This window comes from Mastomys coucha, unplaced genomic scaffold (assembly GCF_008632895.1).
Source record: "Mastomys coucha isolate ucsf_1 unplaced genomic scaffold, UCSF_Mcou_1 pScaffold18, whole genome shotgun sequence".
In the NCBI taxonomy this organism is placed as follows: domain Eukaryota; kingdom Metazoa; phylum Chordata; class Mammalia; order Rodentia; family Muridae; genus Mastomys; species Mastomys coucha.
This window is the reverse complement of record NW_022196900.1, coordinates 74,508,953-74,526,571: the sequence shown is the minus strand read 5'-3', so window position 1 is coordinate 74,526,571 and position 17,619 is coordinate 74,508,953. Positions and strand designations below refer to the sequence as shown.

The 17,619-nt window shown below is 50.5% G+C and overlaps 2 protein-coding genes across 2 annotated transcripts; one reads left to right on the top strand and one right to left on the bottom strand.

The window, feature by feature from the left end:
• Positions 1-3,281: 3,281 nt before the first annotated feature.
• On the bottom strand, positions 3,282-11,713 carry Hectd3 (HECT domain E3 ubiquitin protein ligase 3). Its single transcript, XM_031378323.1, has 21 exons — positions 11,241-11,713; positions 10,905-11,065; positions 10,576-10,668; positions 10,364-10,499; positions 10,014-10,129; positions 9,812-9,925; positions 9,613-9,695; positions 9,054-9,219; positions 8,771-8,852; positions 7,775-7,957; positions 7,568-7,620; positions 7,356-7,420; positions 7,157-7,260; positions 6,792-6,911; positions 6,597-6,686; positions 5,165-5,371; positions 4,852-4,981; positions 4,680-4,754; positions 4,475-4,556; positions 4,259-4,330; positions 3,282-4,178 (listed from the first exon to the last, which is right to left on the bottom strand). Exons 1-21 carry the CDS (start codon positions 11,607-11,609, stop codon positions 4,094-4,096), a joined length of 2,586 nt encoding a protein of 861 aa, XP_031234183.1. The 5' UTR covers positions 11,610-11,713; the 3' UTR covers positions 3,282-4,093.
• A 923-nt stretch (positions 11,714-12,636) lies between these two features.
• Urod (uroporphyrinogen decarboxylase) lies at positions 12,637-16,993 on the top strand. Its single transcript, XM_031378321.1, has 10 exons — positions 12,637-12,747; positions 13,388-13,500; positions 13,622-13,701; positions 13,779-13,841; positions 14,076-14,273; positions 14,377-14,538; positions 15,340-15,477; positions 15,605-15,705; positions 15,800-15,866; positions 16,754-16,993. Exons 1-10 carry the CDS (start codon positions 12,728-12,730, stop codon positions 16,913-16,915), a joined length of 1,104 nt encoding a protein of 367 aa, XP_031234181.1. The 5' UTR covers positions 12,637-12,727; the 3' UTR covers positions 16,916-16,993.
• Positions 16,994-17,619: the final 626 nt, after the last annotated feature.

Genomic DNA, 17,619 nt, shown 5'->3' with positions numbered 1-17,619 from the left:
AGAGCAGTCAGTGCTCTTACCCGCTGAGCCATCTTGCCAGCCCTGCAGCTTGCTTTTTAACGTGATGATCTCAGAGAACCATCTTCTTGGGCAGATGAAGAAGCAACAAGCACCGGGCCTGCACAGCAGTGACCGATGGAGAACACAGGGACACTCCTCCATAGGCAGTCGATAGGATGTGTGTGTGGGTAGGTTACCTCGACGTGTTTGTGCATGTGTCGTGTATTCACACACATACTACATACGTGTGGGATAGGGCAGAAGGCAATCCTCTGCAAATGTAAGACACAAAAGAAACCTTTCAAAAGTTGGAAAGGTCTTGGCTCACAAATATTCTTCCCACAGTCTTCTAGAGAACTCTCTTTGGGAATTTGCTGGCCACCTCATAATATTCCACTTGGCTGTGGGCTTGTCAGTGTGGTGAGGAATTGTTATTTTTAGAGCACTGAGTGAAAGAAAGAAATGAGAAAAGAAACTGCTTTGCTCTGGCCACTTACTACAGTAACTATAGCACTCCCAACTTAGTCTTTGCACATCAGCCTGGTGATTGCCCAAGGGGGAAATGGTAAGTCAGAGAGCAGCAGCTGCTGCCTTATCTACTATAAATGCTTGGCAGGGACCTCATTAACTAGGGCTTCTTCAAGCACAAAGAATTCCCACCACTGGCTTTGAAGGTCAGAGTGGACATTAGCATCCTAAGCTGATGGGTCAGATTTTAAAGAAGTAATTTGGTTAATTTGGTGATTTCACACTTTTATCATAAACAACATTTCAGACTGTTGATTTTTCCCCTTTTTTTAAATTGGAAGCTAAGATTTTGAGGTCCTATTTTTTTGCTCATTCATCAAGTATTTACTCAGGGCCTATATAGCTGATGCCTGCTTGGAGTTACTCTCACTTCAGTCTCCTTCCCTAGGATAACTTTAGGCTCTTGGGATCTATCTGAACAAAGTAAGGACCCTCCAGCAGGCCTAACAGCCTAAATTATAAAGAAGTTTAAATGTTGGATGGTGGTTTATAAGTTATTTCTCCACCAGTGAAAATGAGCCAATTCAAGCAGATTAATATAAAGGCAGTTTTTTTGGGAAACTGCACTTGGGTGGGCAAATTCACTGGCCCCAGGGAAAAAGGCCAGGGAAGTCATCTTGGGGAGGGAGACAGAGGGGAGGGACGAGTGGTAGAAAGGAGAGAGGGAGAAAAGAGAAGAAATCAAAATGTCTGGATTATAAAAAGAAGAGTCTCTGGGGAAAGTGCTGGAAAATTCAGGGTTAGGTGTGGGATATGCCACCTAGAGACTGAGGGATGCTGGGAGAACTTGGAGTCCTGGTCTGCTCTGGTGTGCTTTGCTCTGGTATGCACCTCAGCTGAATTGTTTCTAGCATCTGAATCCCTATGGTGGTGGCTCATACCTTTAATCCCAGCACTTGGGAGGCAGAGGCAGGAGGATTTCTGAGTTTGAGACTAGTCTGGTCTACAGAGTGAGTTCCAGGACAGCCAGGGCTACACAGAGAAACCTTGCCTCCCGTGATAAGCTTCCTTGTCTCTAGGAATAAACCAACATGGGATGAGATAATTAAAAGAGAGGGCGTTTGGGGGTGTGGCTCAGTGGTAGTGTGTAGTACACACAAGGTAAAGGAGAGAACAAACTAGCTAAGACAAGGAAAGGGCAGCGGAGAAAAACAGCGACATGAGAAATGAAGCTAAAGTTGAGCACACTCGGGTGTGTAGAAGACAGCTGATTACGGGAGTGCCGACTACAGGTCACAGACCACACATCTGTAGCCACAGCAACTTACTGATTACCTCCATTAATGACAAAAGCAGTTGCAATCCACAGGTTGCCCCAGAGCAAGCAATGGCAGAAAACCCTTCACATTAAAGGGTTCCTTAGCATTTTGGTGGCAGATACAGTACTGCTGCAAATTTGTGGCCAGCCTGGGCTACATAAGGAGTTTTAGCCAAGATTACAAGCAAGACCGTGTCAAAAACCAAAGTGAGGATTGAAAGTATCTTAGAGATGTTTCATTTGACGGAACATGAAAAGAGTAAAATGTTTCTGGGCTTATTAAAGAATGAAATGGCTCAGCAGTTAAGAGCAGTTATAGCTCTTCTAGAGGACCTTCGTTTAGTTCCTAGCACCTACATCAGGTGGCTCATAAATGCCTGTAATTTCAGCTCCAGAGGATTCAATACCCTTTTCCAGCCTCCTTGGGTGCCTACAGTCATACACACCCCCACCCCATAGACATCCATATATACACATAATTTTAAAAATAAAATTTTAATAAAAGAGAATAAACTACTTCAGTGGATCCACACTTAGAAGTATGATAATCCATCACCAAGAAGACACTTGCTCTACACTGCTACTTAATGAGATGTCGCTGCGCTCCCGTTAAGCTTCCGTGGGGAGTGTGTGCTCTGACTTAGCCCCGGAGCTTTACAGCCAGTGCCCAACATCTGTACTCCATACTTCATCTCTAAATGAGTAAATAAATGTAAAGCAGGCTTCAAAATAGGGTGTAAAAGAGGTATTAAGGACATGTGTCCGCGCATAGAGACAAACTGCACCCACAGCACCTGCAGGGCAGGCGCTCCTTCACCAACAGAGCCAGGGGAGCTTTTCGAGCAGCGAGCTTGGTGGGTGTACAGCTGCTGGGGCTCTTGCTGTCTCAGCTCCCTGGGAGGGAGGGTGTTCGTGTATGTCTCCTGTGGGCCACCCAAAGCGCATGGGCAGGATGGGGCTGCCCCAGGAGGCTCAGTGGGCGTGAGTTTCAGAGTCTGGGAGAGATAGGTCTGGGCATGCACAGAGCCATGTGAAGAAGCTTTCTCAATGGCAGCACAAGCTGAAGAGGACACATTAGGAAAGATTTTTAGGGCACAGTCTGCTTTGATGGACAACTGGCTGTTTACACTGTACCAGGACACCAAGATGATTGCAGGGCCAGAGTTTCTGGACCTTAGTTTTGTGGCACCTGGGGCAGACAGGTGCTCCCAGGTATCCCAGCTTCACCCTCCATGTGCCGCATTCTGTTCACCTGATTCTGGAGGTGGGCTTCCAGGCTCTGAAGCACCACAATCACCTCAAAAAAGCCAATCTTCTGTCCTCTTTTCTGAGTTCTCATTCCCAGGCTATGCTCCAGATGTACCACTGTGTGTCACTGTAAAGCCCGCCCCTCCCATCAGGCACTGTCAGTGGGGCAGCAGCCTCAGAGCTCCTAGGACATAGCGATTTTCTAGGAGTACCATGAGTTTAGTAGGGATCCCAAAAGCACATTCTAAAGACGTGAATTTATCCATTTATTCAATTTCCCCAATGTAAGACGTTGTACAGGAGTGTCATGGAGGCCCTGGAGGCAATGGAGGGGTGTGCACAGCCCTCAGTGCAAGTTTAACATCTAGGCCTTATTTTAGAGGGTGGGAACAGGAATCAGTGAAATTTCAGAGGGCAGAAGGATCCTCAGCTGTGAAATCTTGAGGATGAAGGAGCAGATAGGAGTCGGGCTGGATGCGATTCAGAAGACAGTAGCTTGGCTGCTGGTAAACTGAGTGTTGAGTGGATGCCCCTGCCAAGCTGCAGGAAGGGCAAAGCCACACACCTCTGCTATTGGAAGGAAGAAGGCCAGTATGCAAGGATGGGGACTCAACTGGGGGTTCGTTCTTGGGGATCCGTGACCAAGGAAGAAGACCTCACTCTGTCCTTAGCTCCTTGCTCAAAGTACCATTCTACCAACTTTTAAACATTTTGAGCCATGGCTGAAGCTAGAAAAAAAGGGGAACAGGGGAAACCAAAACACAGTCCATGGGTTGGGGAGCTAGATGGCTCCCTTCAAGTAGCTCAGGCCTGGCAGCTCGTGCTGGGCTTGTGGAAGATTTCCTCTCACAGAAGCTAAATCCCTGGGGAAGCAAGCCCCAGCACAGTTGGGCTTGTGGGTCTGTGGGGACTGGAGTCCCACTGTGACTATACACGGGTGCAGGGCCCACTGAGCTGAGATTTCTGAACCCATCACCTCTGTAGAGACCCAAACCGGGCTGGCCTGGGTGAGGGCAGCAGGACACGCTTAGGCACGCACGCACGCACGCACGCACGGCCTCACTCCTCCCAGGGGCTCATGTCCGTGTCGATGGCCACACAGTTGTACGCAGCATAACGGAGCTTCTCCTCGCATACCTTGGCACTAAGAGGGAAAGGTGGCTGTCGTTCTGCTCCCAGGGGTGCACTTCCCTGCCAGCCCCCCTCCCACCCAGGAAGACTCACCTGGCATAGTGTGGGAGGAAGAGCGTGCTGGAGCAGGTGGAAGACTCAGGAAGGGCATCTGTGGTCTCATAGCTGGGAGTTGGGGAGGGCAAAGGATTAGGAAGGAAGCAGTGGAGTGACGTGTGTGTGTGTGTGTGTGTGTGTGTGTGTGTGTGTGTGTGTGTGTGTGTGTGTGTGTGTAAGGCACCTTCTGCTCCTCTCTGTACTCATACCCACCCCAGTTTGTCCGGGTAGATGTAGATCCGAGCTGGGAGGCGGCTGCGGCCAGTGACAAAGCGCAGGAAACGGCTCCGGTCCTCTGGGTAGAGAAGAAAATTGAGGCTTGCACTGATTAAAGGAGGCTCTGTAAGTTCCCGCCCGCCTCTTCAATCCACAAGCCAAGTCCCAAGGCAATGCAAGCAGTACTCTGCCCTCTACTGACCATTGGTGAAATTGTTCAGAGCCTCCCAAAAGTACTGCACTCGTGTGTCAGATGGTTCGAAGTCCTCAAACCGAGCTGGAGGGGCCAAGGCAGGAGTTCATTTTTAGGTATCACTCTGATAGTCCTAAAGTCCCGCCCCTTCGGCTTCACTGCCCTATCATCTAGAACTCACTGAGCTTGCGTAGAGCATCCACAGTGACCTCTGGATCCCCACACACCTTCTTTTCCAACTCTTGCCAGGTCAGCAAGTCCAGCACAGCCTGTGGTACCACCTTCAGCAGACCTGCTTGCATGGCTGCCACCTAGGGAGGAGGAAAAAGCCTGCCTGGGAAAGTTGGAGACTACTTTCAGTGTACACTGGGGGCATCTCTGTGCTCGCTGACCGACAGGAATGAGGGGCACAGTCATGGTGGAAGGCGGCATCAGGGTGGATATTGATTGCCTCTGTCTGTTAAGGGAAGGGACCACTGCTCCAGTTTTCCTACCTGCTCCTTGCTCTCCTCTAGCCGCGCCTTCTGCACCAGCTGGATGAAACGAGAGCGGTCTTCATATTCCACCACGATGCCTGTGCCTCCAGGAATCAGCTCCACGACTTGTTGGTCACTCAGGACAGTGGTAAATGTCAGCTCCTTTCCAAACTTGAACTCAAATGTCTCCTTGTCCACTCCTTCCATCACTTCCAGGAGTTTCACCTGGGGGTGGGGAGAGGCAGGGATGTCAGTCAGCTTTTCACTGGGACAGTCTCTCCCCATGGGTAAAGGGGAGTGCAGAGGCCAGGAAAGAGCTGGGAAAGCACCAGCCCTGGAGCCTAGGGAGGCCACCTGCAGGACATGGCACCTGGCTCGACCCAAAAGACAGCCAGAAACTGGCTTAGCCATAAGGGTAGTTGGGAGACAGAACGTCTTGGGCAACGATGAAAACTCCAAAGGCATAAAGAATGTCTTGCTAGGGCCTGAGTGCAAGCCAAATGGCTGAGACAGATGCGGGAGTCATAGAAGGCCTCCACGGTGTTCACTCTGCCTGAGCCCAGAGCAGAGGCATCGGATGATTTAAATGAGGAGTGAGATGAATTATCCAGGCAGCATGAGACGGGTAAGAATAGAGACAGGGACACAAGCTATTATAATACAGGGTTGGAACAGAGGAATGATGGCCAGAGGGCAGCAGTGAGATGGGAGACGTGTACTAATCCCAGGGAAGGCTAGACAGGATGCTGGGGAGAGGAGTTAAGAGTGACCCTAAACATGGTTGCATGTGCCTGTGAGAAGAGCAGGAGTCCAAGGTCATCTTCAGCTACATATCCTTGTCTACATAAGACCCTACTGCAAGAAGCAAAAACAGGGCTGGGAAGATGGTTCAGTGCATAAAAACACTTGCCACCAACCCTGACCCCCTGAGTTCAAAGCCCTGGATCTGCATGGGGATAATCAATTAATCATTTCCCAAAAGCTGTCCTCAGACCTCTAAGTGAGCGCCATGGTGCATGTACCTACCTTCTCTCTCCTCTCTCTCTCTGACTCCCTCCCTCTCACTCTCTGCTCCCTTCTCTCTCACACACACACAAATATGCTTATTTACAAAAGACAAAAAAAAAAAAACAAAAAACAGAACAAGCACAAAATCCACATAAAGACCCCAATGACTACGGCCCAGGCAAAGGTGGATAGGGTGCAGCTCGGAGCCTGGAGCCTGAGAGGGCAGTGGCCTAGGGACAAGGTGAAGAGTCTGCAGAGTACAAGGCTCAACAGTGCCACCTTGAGTTAATGCACGGGAGGACCCAGGCTAAGGACAGAAGTGAGAGCTGGAGGTAAGGATTTTAGGAGTTACCAAAACAACCTATCAGTTGAAGCCATGGGAGTGGCTGGGATTAGACAGGGAGCACGGGTAGTGGGGAGCAGTGGGTCTGGGCCTACTCACCAGCACAGAGTCCACAGCTGGGAAGTCTTTGCTCCAGCTCACCTCCTCTCCAGACAGCTGCTTCCACACGAACCCAGGCAGGGCCAGGACCTGTGTGACAAACACTGCTGTCTTCTTACTGAACTGGCTGGGACTGGTGGCCCTTCCTTTGAGGGACCAGGGCTCAGCTGACAGGGTGACGACTGGGTTACTCACCAGGAACTCCTTACCCCGAAGGGCAGCCCCCATCAACTGTCCAATCCACTCATACTTGGCAAAGTCTCGGCAAGAGGGATTTGGCACATACATGTCCCGGGCCTCACCAGTGCCATTGCCCTGCCCCAGAGACAGAGTTGTTACCAGGGCCTGTGGTAATCCCTATTTTCCTACCTAGAGAACCCCACAGATGATACCAGAAGTCTACTGCCCCCGTGCCACCATCCACGCTACTGTACAAAGGACGTTCCTCTCTGCTCCTCTCCCTCTGTGCGATTCCCTCCACTGCCCCCTCTGGCTCTATTAGGTTCTTGAAAGGTTTGCAGAAATAGCAGAAATCTGGTGGTGGGTGGGAAGAAATTCACCTGGTTTGCTGTGCGCACAAAGAAGGGCAGAGGTACAGGGGTGTCAGCTGAGCTGGGGCACAACTCTTCTGACATATCTGCCAGGCTGTCACGGAAGCCACCGCCTGAAACAACAAATGCTCTCAGCTGGGCACCTCAGAGTCCCAGAAGGCTCCTACACTCTAATAGTCAACAATTGGAACCCATGTCAAGGCCTCACCTTGGTCAATGATCCCTTCTGCAATGAATTTACATTCCCACCACTGGTCATAGCGCATGGGCCACCTGTGAATAGGGATGATGGATCTCTGCTATGCCAGGGCTGGGCTCAGGCACATTAACAGGCCTAGAGACCAGCCAGGAAAAGGGCCACAGAGTGTGATAGTGACAGGTACCGGGCAGTGTGTGCAGTCCCTTACCCTAATGCCATACCTGTAGTCCAAGGGTTTCTCATACTTGTCAGAAGGCTTGAGGCCTTCATAAACCTGGGGGCAAGAGAAGGTGGCGATGAGTGGGAGCTGTAGGGAAGTCTGTGCTAAAGAACTGTCTCTGTTCTTGCCCAATGACCTTGCTCAAATCTCTCTTGAGCCAAACCCCTTGGCCCTTCACTGACCCTTCCTCCCTCAGTCTAGTCCAGACCTGGGTGAAGACCGCATTCTTGCAGGCAGGGTCCCGAGAAGGGCAGGCACGGTGTTCCATGGCAAGGCGGCGGTTGATGTAGAGCCTCGGCATGAAGCTGGGTTTGCTGCTTTCTGAATCACGCAGGCACTGTGCTACCAGGCTGGGCCGCTGGCGTGACAACAGTAGGAACTGTTTCACTTGCTGGTGAGGAAAGGCGGCCAGGGCAGAATGAGTGTGCAGTCAGCTTGTGTAGGCCCTGGGACTCTCTACACCTAGACTCAGCTCCACCATTCCAGTCCAAGTCTAGTCCCTTCTGTTCTTGCCTCTGGTTTTCCCTTTAAGTTAACAGCCATGAAGGGGAAATTTAAAACAAGCACACAAATCTAACATTCTTACAAGCTTTCTAAGACTTCCACTGACCAGGAAAAACTCCCTACCTCACAGCCTGCTATACAAGTCTCTTGAGAAGAGATTGATTCCTGTCAGCCCATTTCTAGCCTCACATCACACCCACACCTAGCCATATGGTTTCCTTAAGTCACGTGGAGCTGCTGTAGGACCCACAGGGTATCTTGCTATAGCTGCCCCGCCTGAGGTGTTGCTTTTCCTCCTATGTGAGGACTTGCATATTCCACAGTCTGAATGGAAACTAGCCCCTCAAACACTAACTCTTGGTCACTCATGTCTGGCCTTTTTCTTGGTTTTCAGAACAGTAAGGGTCTAGTCCCAGAGGGGTTCCAGGAACTTTCTGCTAAAGAATGAAAACTAAGGGTGGGGAGGTGGCTCAGCAGTTAAGAGCACTGACTGCTCTTCCAGAGGTCCTGAGTTCAATTCCCAGCAACCACGCGGTGGCTCACAACCATCTGTAATGGGATCCAATGCCCTCTTCTGGTGTATCTGAAGACTATGATGTACTCAGATAAATAAAATAAATAAGTAAATCTTAAAAAAAAAACCCAAACCTTGAAAACTAGGCAAATAGCCCAATGCCCCGATAAGTACTGCAGACCCCACCTTAATCTCACTGAAGGTGCCCAGTGTGTGGTCCCATGCAGGTACTAGGTGGTGCAGGACACTGTCCAGGATTTTGATGAATCTGTGGAAGTGGGGTAAGGTAAAGAGTTTGGCATGGGTTTGAGGCCCCAGTCTCTAATCCACAGGGACAGAAGCGAGGCTCGGGAGGTGCTCTGGCTCTTGAAGCAGAATAACTTATTTTTTCCAGACTTTGGGGTCTTCTCCATGCAGACTCCCAAGGCTTAGGGAAGGAAGGGGGCTGCAGGGCCAGGACCATACCTACCTCTGTAGAAGGACAGCTCTGCGGTACAGTACTTCTGGGTCAGTGCCTTCCAGGCGTGGATATCGCACCAGACTGGCCGGCTGGAACAGGTCTGCATTCAGCCCTAGCTCCCGCTGTCTAGATGACTTGATCTTTACTCCTCGAAGACGAACATCGATCCCATCATCTGAGGATGGATGGAGTCAGAATATGGCCATTTACTGTGCCTGCTGCTTTTTTGGCCCTCAGACCTGGGAATGGCTCCTAACAGTGGGCATTTTGTCATTGTCAGCTATGGAGGCTTCAGAGATTCTATCACATGATTCATATATATATATATATATATATATATATATATATTCATTCCATCTCTATGCTGCTGGGACACCTGTGGATCCCAACCCAGTTCCTTTTCTAGATTAGCCCAACTACCTCTATGGCTTTAAGGTTGGCTCACACCCAGCACTGTATACTACCTCTGGTCCCATAGCTTTACCCTAACTCTAAGTCCATTCCCTTTTCTCCACACTGCTGGCCTGCCCTCATCCACATCCAGGGACTCCTTACAGCCGAGTCCTACCTCGACACTCAACAATTCGGATCTCAATGATTGGAAGGTGGACGGTCATGTCCTCTAATACACAGACATCCCCGATCAGGGTCCTAGGAGACAGGTATAAAGTAGTTCAGATATTTGCTGACTCAGGCTTTCAGGAACTTCTGGGCTTCCGTTCAAGCTGAGCTTGGCCCTACTTCCCACCCCAAGACAGCTTGCTCACTCGTCAATGTTCACATCACTCAGCTTCTTCAGGTTGTCCCCTTCGCCCCCATAGACCACTACCCGCTTCGGCATGAAGTTGTCATCTGTGGTGTCCACTGTGAGTAGCAGCTTCCTGAGGGCTCAGAGTATGTATCCAAGTGAGTCTCTAGGCACCCACAGCACATGGCTCACCCACCCTGTCATGCCCAGAGCCCACTCACTTGACAATTGTGCCTTTCTTCATAGTAAGCCGTACCCAGTGTTGGCATTGGGATCCATCGCTCTCCCAGTACGTATCTGCATTGCTATCTGTCAGGCAGGACACGTTGAATTCCTCCTAAGGTAGGGGCAGAGAGGTGGAGTCACACTGGGCATGTGTTGGGTCAGGGAACAGAAACAGCAGAGTTGGAGTAGGTGTGGGGTAGGAAGGGTGTCTGGGGTTTCTTAAAGGGGTTCCAAGAGTAGTGGGACTAAGTATGTCCTATGGGGTCGATGGTTTGGTCCTAGTTTGGTGATGGGAGTTCAGGACCTAGCACGGAGGGACGTGACGGTCTCTAATCCCAGCACCCACCGTATAGGAAGAAACATCTATGCTCTCCACATACTGCTTCACACTACCCAGGTTCTCATCTTCTTTGCCCAGGTGGTCATATAAGAAGTGAATCAGGTCCTCGTCGCACTCATATGTCCACGTTGGGGGAACATAGCTAAACAACCCAAACCCCTAATTAGATTGGGTTCAGCCCTGCTCCCTCCTCTCCCACCCCATTCCAGTCAACTCACAGTAGCCTTTGCACAGCTTCTGTGTATGCCTCTGCTGGCTGAGGCCTGGACCCCAGGCGATGTGAGTATGTCAGGTCCACCACCTGTTCCCATCTGTGGGCACAGGGTGGAGTAAATGAGGAGGGAGGCACGGGCAATAGGACACCACCTTCCCGAATTCTTGCTCCAAACCTCTAGAAGCCTCATCCCCCACTTCAGGTCTCATCTCTGCCAGCTCTTACCCCACCTCCACCCAAATCTCTCACACAACCCAAGGTTTGGATTGTGGTTGTATTTCCAAACCCTCCGTATCCGCCAGACACCAAATCGCTTTCGTTGAGTTGCAGGACCTGAGCACCGGACGGTAGTCCACGCCAAATAGCTGCTGCTGACGCTGCAGGTGGTCGGGAGTGTCAATGGGTACAAGGCGGGCTCCGCCCTCCGCTGGTCGACACACCAGAAGCCAGCCTTCGTCTAGACTACAGTCACTCAGGTGTTCGGCCAGCTGTTCCTGCAGGGACATGCCAGGTGTGGACAGAAATCAACTCAATTGCTCGCCCAGCCCAGCCCAGGGCAAAGAGCACTGAAAGCAATGCCAGCTCACTATGGGAAAAGGGGGCGGATAACCAGGGCTTTGGCTAGATCCAGGGGGGTCTTTTGTGGGGTCTCTGCCAGCCGGGGCGCACCTTGGTCAACTTCACCCAGAGCCCGTGGCCGTTGCACAGCTCCTCGCCGGTGGTGCGCACACAGGCGCCTCGCCGGAGCTCGATGCTGTCACGGGCGGCGCGCAGGGGTCCAGAGCCTGTGCCCGGGGCAGGGCCCGCGGCACCCACACGCAACCCCAGACCCTCGGCCTCCCACACAGGCAGCAGCACGCGCGAGGGTCCCGCCGGGTCCTTGTAAAGCTTGTAGAGCACCTCTCGCGGCACGAAAGCCAGCGCCGCGGGCAGTGGCAGCCCGGCCCGGAGGCTCCGCGCCGCCTCCGCCAGGAAGCGCACGCGACCCAGGAGCTGCCGGGGGGACTCAAGCGCCGCGCCGGGGCCAGGGCCCGCCATAGCGAAGCGGCTGAAGGGAGACTCCTCCAGGGAAACCCTGGCCGGCCGCAGCCAGGGGACTGCAAGCAAAGCTTCCCACCACACCCTGCCCCACCTCCCACCCTACCTTACCGTATGTTGTAGATTAAATGCACAACACATCACCACCATCTGCCAGGTGTACTCTGATAGTTCCTGTTTTGTCATCCGCTGCTTCCCACCCGAGTGCTACTATCCACGTTGAAGCCTTTATTCGATCTACTCTGATGCTTTGGCCTCCTGTTTTTGTCTCCCCGTCCCCAACGAATATTACATTTGAAGAAATCTTTTTTTTTTGTTGTTGTTACTGTGTTCTTTTGTTTTGTTGAGATAGGGTTTCTCTGTGTAGCCCTGGCTGTCCAGGAACTCACTTTGTAGACCAGGTTGGCCTCAAACTCAAAGATCCTCGCATCTCTACCATCCGACTGTTGGGATTAAAAGCATGAGCCACCACGCCAAGCTTGAGAAATCTTATAAAAATTGTTCAACTATCTATCCCAGGGAGCGCGCGACTAAATGTTTGGTAGAATGACCCCTTTTTCCAGTCACTGGTAGGGATGTACAATCATTCTGGATAGATGCTATTTGTTGCTTCTAATTCCGGGAGACTAATAATCGTTGTCCACTTAAACGTGATTGCCAATTTTTGGCTTCTTAAACGATTGGTAGAGCAGTCCCTGTCTTGCTCGGCGCTCTTATCATTTCTACAAATTGTTTAGTAATGTAAATGTAGAGCCTAAAACCTTCGGTTCCTATACAGCCTCTTGCCAGACAACATCGCGAGGCTCATGGATGGGAGTGAGAGCGAGGCTTGTGCTGAGTTTTCAGGATTTCCATACCACAGACTAGAAAAGTTTCAACATGTATTGGGAAGTCATTGCTTTGGGTCGTTTGTTACTGCGTCGCAACAGTGGACTTTACGGTGAAAAAATTGTTGGGGTCCTACGGGCAGCAGGGAAGACAGCCCCACAGCTGTCACTGGATTGGTCACGTGGTTCCCAAGATGGCGACGCCCAGGGCTCGCCTCAGGAAGGGGCGGGGCCTGGACTGTCGGGGCGGAGACTCAGATTAAAGCGGTGACCGCTCAGTCACTGTTTACCATGGAGGCGAACGGGTCGGGGTGAGTTTTCTGCTGCACGCGCTGTGGCGTTGCTTTCTGATCCGAGTCTTCTAACTCAGGGATATGCCCTTAAACTCTTATTTTTCTGGAGATCCCCAAGTACGAACCCAAGTCGCTGAGATTCCAAGTCTCCCAGTCATGGAACGGAACCTTTCCCGCTCCCTGCCCTCCTCCCCCTCCCCTCAATCTCCATTCCAGGGACTACCTTGAGGGACTGCGTTCTGAGACTTTTTTTTTGAGGTGACTCAGACCTTCTAACTAGCAGCTGGGACCATTAGCTTTGAGCTTTTATTTCTCGTTTTGGGGGTCCCCACTTCCGAAGCTTGTCTCTCGGTTCCTGAAATTAACTTCTTTTCCTTAAACTTCCTTACTGGATTTTCACTCCACTCCCGTAGTCTCCAGTTTCTCTGAGCTTGGGAAAGTGGACAAATGTGTAGGAAAGAGGCCCTAGTGGGGCCCTCCTCCTGGAAGCTTGTGCGCCACCTGATAGAGGGGAGGCGGTATGGGCGGAGAGCCATGGTTTGCAAGCAGGCCTGGAGGAGGCAGATAACAAACAACCTGACTGAACCCGAGCCTTCCCCAGAGCCCAGTCTAGCATAATGACATTTACTCCTACCTATACCTTCCACCTGATCTCCAGACTCCAGAATTTTCCGGAGCTGAAGAATGACACGTTCCTGAGAGCAGCCTGGGGAGAGGAAACAGACTATACCCCCGTTTGGTGCATGAGACAAGCAGGCCGGTACTTACCAGGTCAGGGACCAAGCTATGGTCTAGATAAAGCCTGAAATTCTAAGTGGTGAAGTTCTTCAGGAGAAGATGGTATCTTTGGAAGACCTCATGGTTGAGTCCTGTCCTCCATCTCCTCTTGTAGAGTTTAGGGAAACCAGGGCTGCCCAGGACTTCTTCAGCACCTGTCGATCTCCTGAGGCCTGCTGTGAACTGACTCTGCAGGTGAGGACCCCACAAACGAGGGTGGGGTTTATGCCCTCAGTGTGTTGCCTTACTAATCTATTTGCTATTCCCTGTAGCCACTGCGAAGGTTTCCTCTGGATGCTGCCATCATTTTCTCCGACATCCTTGTAGTACCCCAGGTATTCAATCCTGATCCTAGAATGTGGACTTTAAAAAAAAAGAGGGGAGAGGGAGGAAAGCACTCATTGGAAATCCTTTGTCCTGTCAGGTTTCAAGATAAATACGTAACTGGGAAGAGGAAAACACTAGGAATGGAGTTTGCAATGTGGGTTTTAGTCTTTGTTGCCTGTGTTGAACAGAAACCTTCCCTCTGAGTTCCAGGTTGTGTACCCAGATATTTTATCCCCCTTAAGGCACTGGGCATGGAGGTGACTATGATACCTGGCAAAGGACCCAGCTTTCCAGAGCCATTAAGAGAAGAGCGGGACTTAGAGCGTCTACGGGATCCAGCAGCAGCGGCTTCAGAGTTAGGCTATGTGTTCCAAGCCATCACCCTTACCCGACAAAAGCTGGCTGGACGTGTGCCACTAATTGGCTTTGCTGGTGCTCCGGTAATGCTGCCCAGGGGTATGGAGGGGAGCATGAAGAGGTCAGGCTAGTAGGTCTGGAATAGACAAGGGATTCTATGCTCTGCTGTCTGAAATCTTTCTGCAGTGGACCCTGATGACATACATGGTTGAAGGCGGCAGTTCAAGCACCATGGCTCAGGCCAAGCGATGGCTCTACCAGAGGCCACAGGCCAGTCACAAGCTGCTTGGCATACTTGCCGATGCTCTGGTCCCATATCTAATAGGACAAGTGGCTGCTGGTGCTCAGGTGAGTTCTTAGGGACAAGTAAGTAAATGGCTTTCTGAACTGGAGAAAGCAGGGCTGCTGCTTGTCCTCCAGTGAACTGGTTAGAGTATCTAAGTGGTTCTCAACCTTCCCAACACTGTGACCTTTAACACAGTTCCTCATGGTGTGGTAAACCCCAACTATAAAATTATTTTGTTGCTATTTCATAGCTGTCATTTTCCTACTGTTGTGAATCGTAATGTAAATATCTGGTATGTAGGATATCTGATAGGTGATCTGTGTGAGAGGGTCATTCCACTCCAAAGGGGTTGTGACACACAGGTTGAGAACCATTTAGATTCTTAGCCCTTCCTGAAACTGTTAGCAGGGCTTTAAGGTCTGAGTATTTGGAGTGTGAAGCTGCTGTTAGGATCTGGAGAAGGTAAAAAAAAAAATTTTTTTTTTGATCTCCCTGCTTCTGCCTCCCATGTGCTGAAGTTAAAGTCGTGTGCACCACTGCCTGTCTGTCTGTCTTTCTTTTTTTTTTTCCCTCTATGTATCCCTGGCTGTCCTGAAACTCAATCTGTAGACCAGGCTGGCCTCAAACTCACAAACTCACAGGTCCACCTGCCTCTGCTTCCCAAGTGCTGGGATTAAAGGTGTGCACAACCACTGCTGGCTTCTATTTTTTCTTTTAAGGCAAAACTTGTTGACTGGACTTGAGATCCAAGCCCTGGGGAATGTGTCAGGGTTTAAAGTCACCTGAGGAGAATTAAGACATCGTGTATATGTGGAGCCTGAGGTACTTCCTCTTTGTGTGTTTTTCTTGTCACCTGTTTACAGGCATTGCAGCTCTTTGAGTCCCACGCAGGACATCTTGGCTCCGAGCTCTTCAGCAAGTTTGCACTGCCCTACATCCGTGATGTGGCCAAGCGAGTGAAGGCTGGGTTGCAGAAGGCAGGCCTGGCACCAGTGCCCATGGTGAGGACTGTGACAGGTGGAGTGAAGGTTGCAGCACTCAGCCTGGATAGACTGAAATCACCACTGGAGGGCAGCCAAAGCGCACCCAAGAAAGGCTTAGCATCAGAGATCTGCTCTTTCTCTCCAGATCATCTTTGCGAAGGATGGGCATTTTGCCCTGGAAGAGCTGGCCCAGGCTGGCTATGAGGTAGTTGGACTTGACTGGACAGTGGCTCCAAAGAAAGCCCGGTGAGTAACGGAGGAATGGGCAGGAGAGGCTGAGGTGGAGGGGGTAAAATCCCTAAATAATGCAGCGAGACTGTGGCAATGGCTCTGCTTCCAGGGAGCGTGTCGGGAAGGCAGTGACTCTGCAGGGGAACCTGGATCCCTGTGCCTTGTATGCATCTGAGGTAATAACTGGGTCCAACATGTATGTACAAGGTTTTCTCTGTGCACTGTGCAATGGTTGGGATCACATATGTATAGTTTTTTTCTTTTTTTTTCTCTGTGTAGCCCTGGCTGTCCTGTAACTCACTCTGTAGACCAGGCTGGCCTTGAACTCAGAAATCCACCTGCCTCTGCATCCCAAGTGCTGGGATTAAAGGCATGCACCACCACTGCCCATGTATAGTTTTATTACACCTCTCTCCCTTCTCCTCAATTATATGCATATAATGTACGCTCTTAGGAAAGCAGGACATTTTTAGAATTTAAATTTTATTTTTGTGGCTGTTCATTTGTCTGTCATGCCCATGGAAGCTCCTTGATGCTAACGACCCAACCCAGAGCTGTGTGCTTGCTGGGCAAGCTTTCTACCACTGAGTTAAGTCCCTAATCCTGCCTCCCTTTTTTAAGACAGAGTCTTTTATGTAGCCCAGGTTAGCCTCAACCTCACTGTATTGCTGAGGTTGGCCTTGAACTTATCGTCCCGCCTCTCTCCCCTAAAGTACTAGGATTATGGATATACCCCATCACACCCAGCTCTCATTTGTATTTTTTGGTAATATTATTATTGTGTGTTGGGTCTGTATGCTATGGTGCATATAAGGTTAGAGGACAGCTTTGTGGAGTCAGTTTTCTTCTACCTTTTTATGGGTCCTAGTGATTGAACTGAGATCATCAGGGTTGCATAGCAAGCAACTGGCCTGCTGAGCCATCTCACAGGCTCCTCACTTCTATTTTCTTAATGTCTGGGACTTATGACAGTGACCCTGTGTAGAAGCACTCTGCGCATGTGTGCAGAGAGGATGCAGCTTTGCTGGCCTCTCCTCTAGACAGTACCCTCTTGGTTCTCTAGGAAGAGATTGGTCGACTGGTGCAGCAGATGCTGGATGACTTTGGGCCACAACGCTACATTGCCAACCTAGGGCATGGGCTTTACCCTGACATGGACCCAGAACGTGTAGGAGCCTTTGTGGATGCTGTACACAAACATTCACGTCTGCTTCGACAGAATTAAGTATATGTCTTTCTGCCCGAGTGCCACCAACAGAGATTGTTTCCAGGAGAATAAAACTTCCAGAGCTGGAGTCTAGCATGTTCCTTTATAAAGGCTTATGTCCTTATTCTTAGTTCTTTCTGAAGCCCCCTCCCTTCCTGCCCATCCCCCATATCTCTCTCTCTCTCTCACACACACACACACACACACACACACACACAGCCTCAGACTCACAGAGATCCACCTACCTGCCTCTCCAGTGCTAGAATTAAAGGTGCATACCAGCAGGCCCAGCTCATTTGTTCCTTTTGTTATACTTCCTCTGCATATTCGGTATTGGTGAAGAAGGGAGCACACACTACAGCATCAACTCCAGGCTCACACGACCGTCATGCTAACAGCCATGCAAGCTCAGGAGTGACATGATACTGGGTACAGCTTTCCAGGTAGCTGGGGCTATGGCATTTCTAGACAAGGGTCAGGGCCTCTGTACCACAGGGCTGTGTGTCTCTGAAGGAAGGAGAAGATCGCTCAAAAGGGGCACAAAAGACACTAAAACACTTCAGAGTTCAGGAGGGGAAGAGGAGCTAAAAGTAAATGGGAGCTAAGGAGACTGGTTTTGATGCCATAGTATGGAAAGGCAGAGAGAGACAGAGCTAAGTTGCTTAGGATTGGAGCCTTAGGCAAAAAGGCCTCTGAAGCCAAAGGGTCCCCTGGCATTTAAG

Bases quoted from the DNA above. Each gene is read 5' to 3' on its own strand.
- Hectd3 (XM_031378323.1), bottom strand. From the start codon at position 11,609: ATGGCGGGCCCTGGCCCCGGCGCGGCGCTTGAGTCCCCCCGGCAGCTC. The intron at 10,669-10,904 runs GTCCTGCAACTC...CTGTGCCCACAG, and splicing joins GACTACCGTCCGGTGCTCAG to ATGGGAACAGGTGGTGGACC. The intron at 8,853-9,053 runs GTAGGTATGGTC...CCACTTCCACAG, and splicing joins AGAGCTGTCCTTCTACAGAG to ATTCATCAAAATCCTGGACA.
- Urod (XM_031378321.1), top strand. From the start codon at position 12,728: ATGGAGGCGAACGGGTCGGG. The intron at 12,748-13,387 runs GTGAGTTTTCTG...CCTGATCTCCAG, and splicing joins ATGGAGGCGAACGGGTCGGG to ACTCCAGAATTTTCCGGAGC. The intron at 13,702-13,778 runs GTGAGGACCCCA...TATTCCCTGTAG, and splicing joins GCTGTGAACTGACTCTGCAG to CCACTGCGAAGGTTTCCTCT.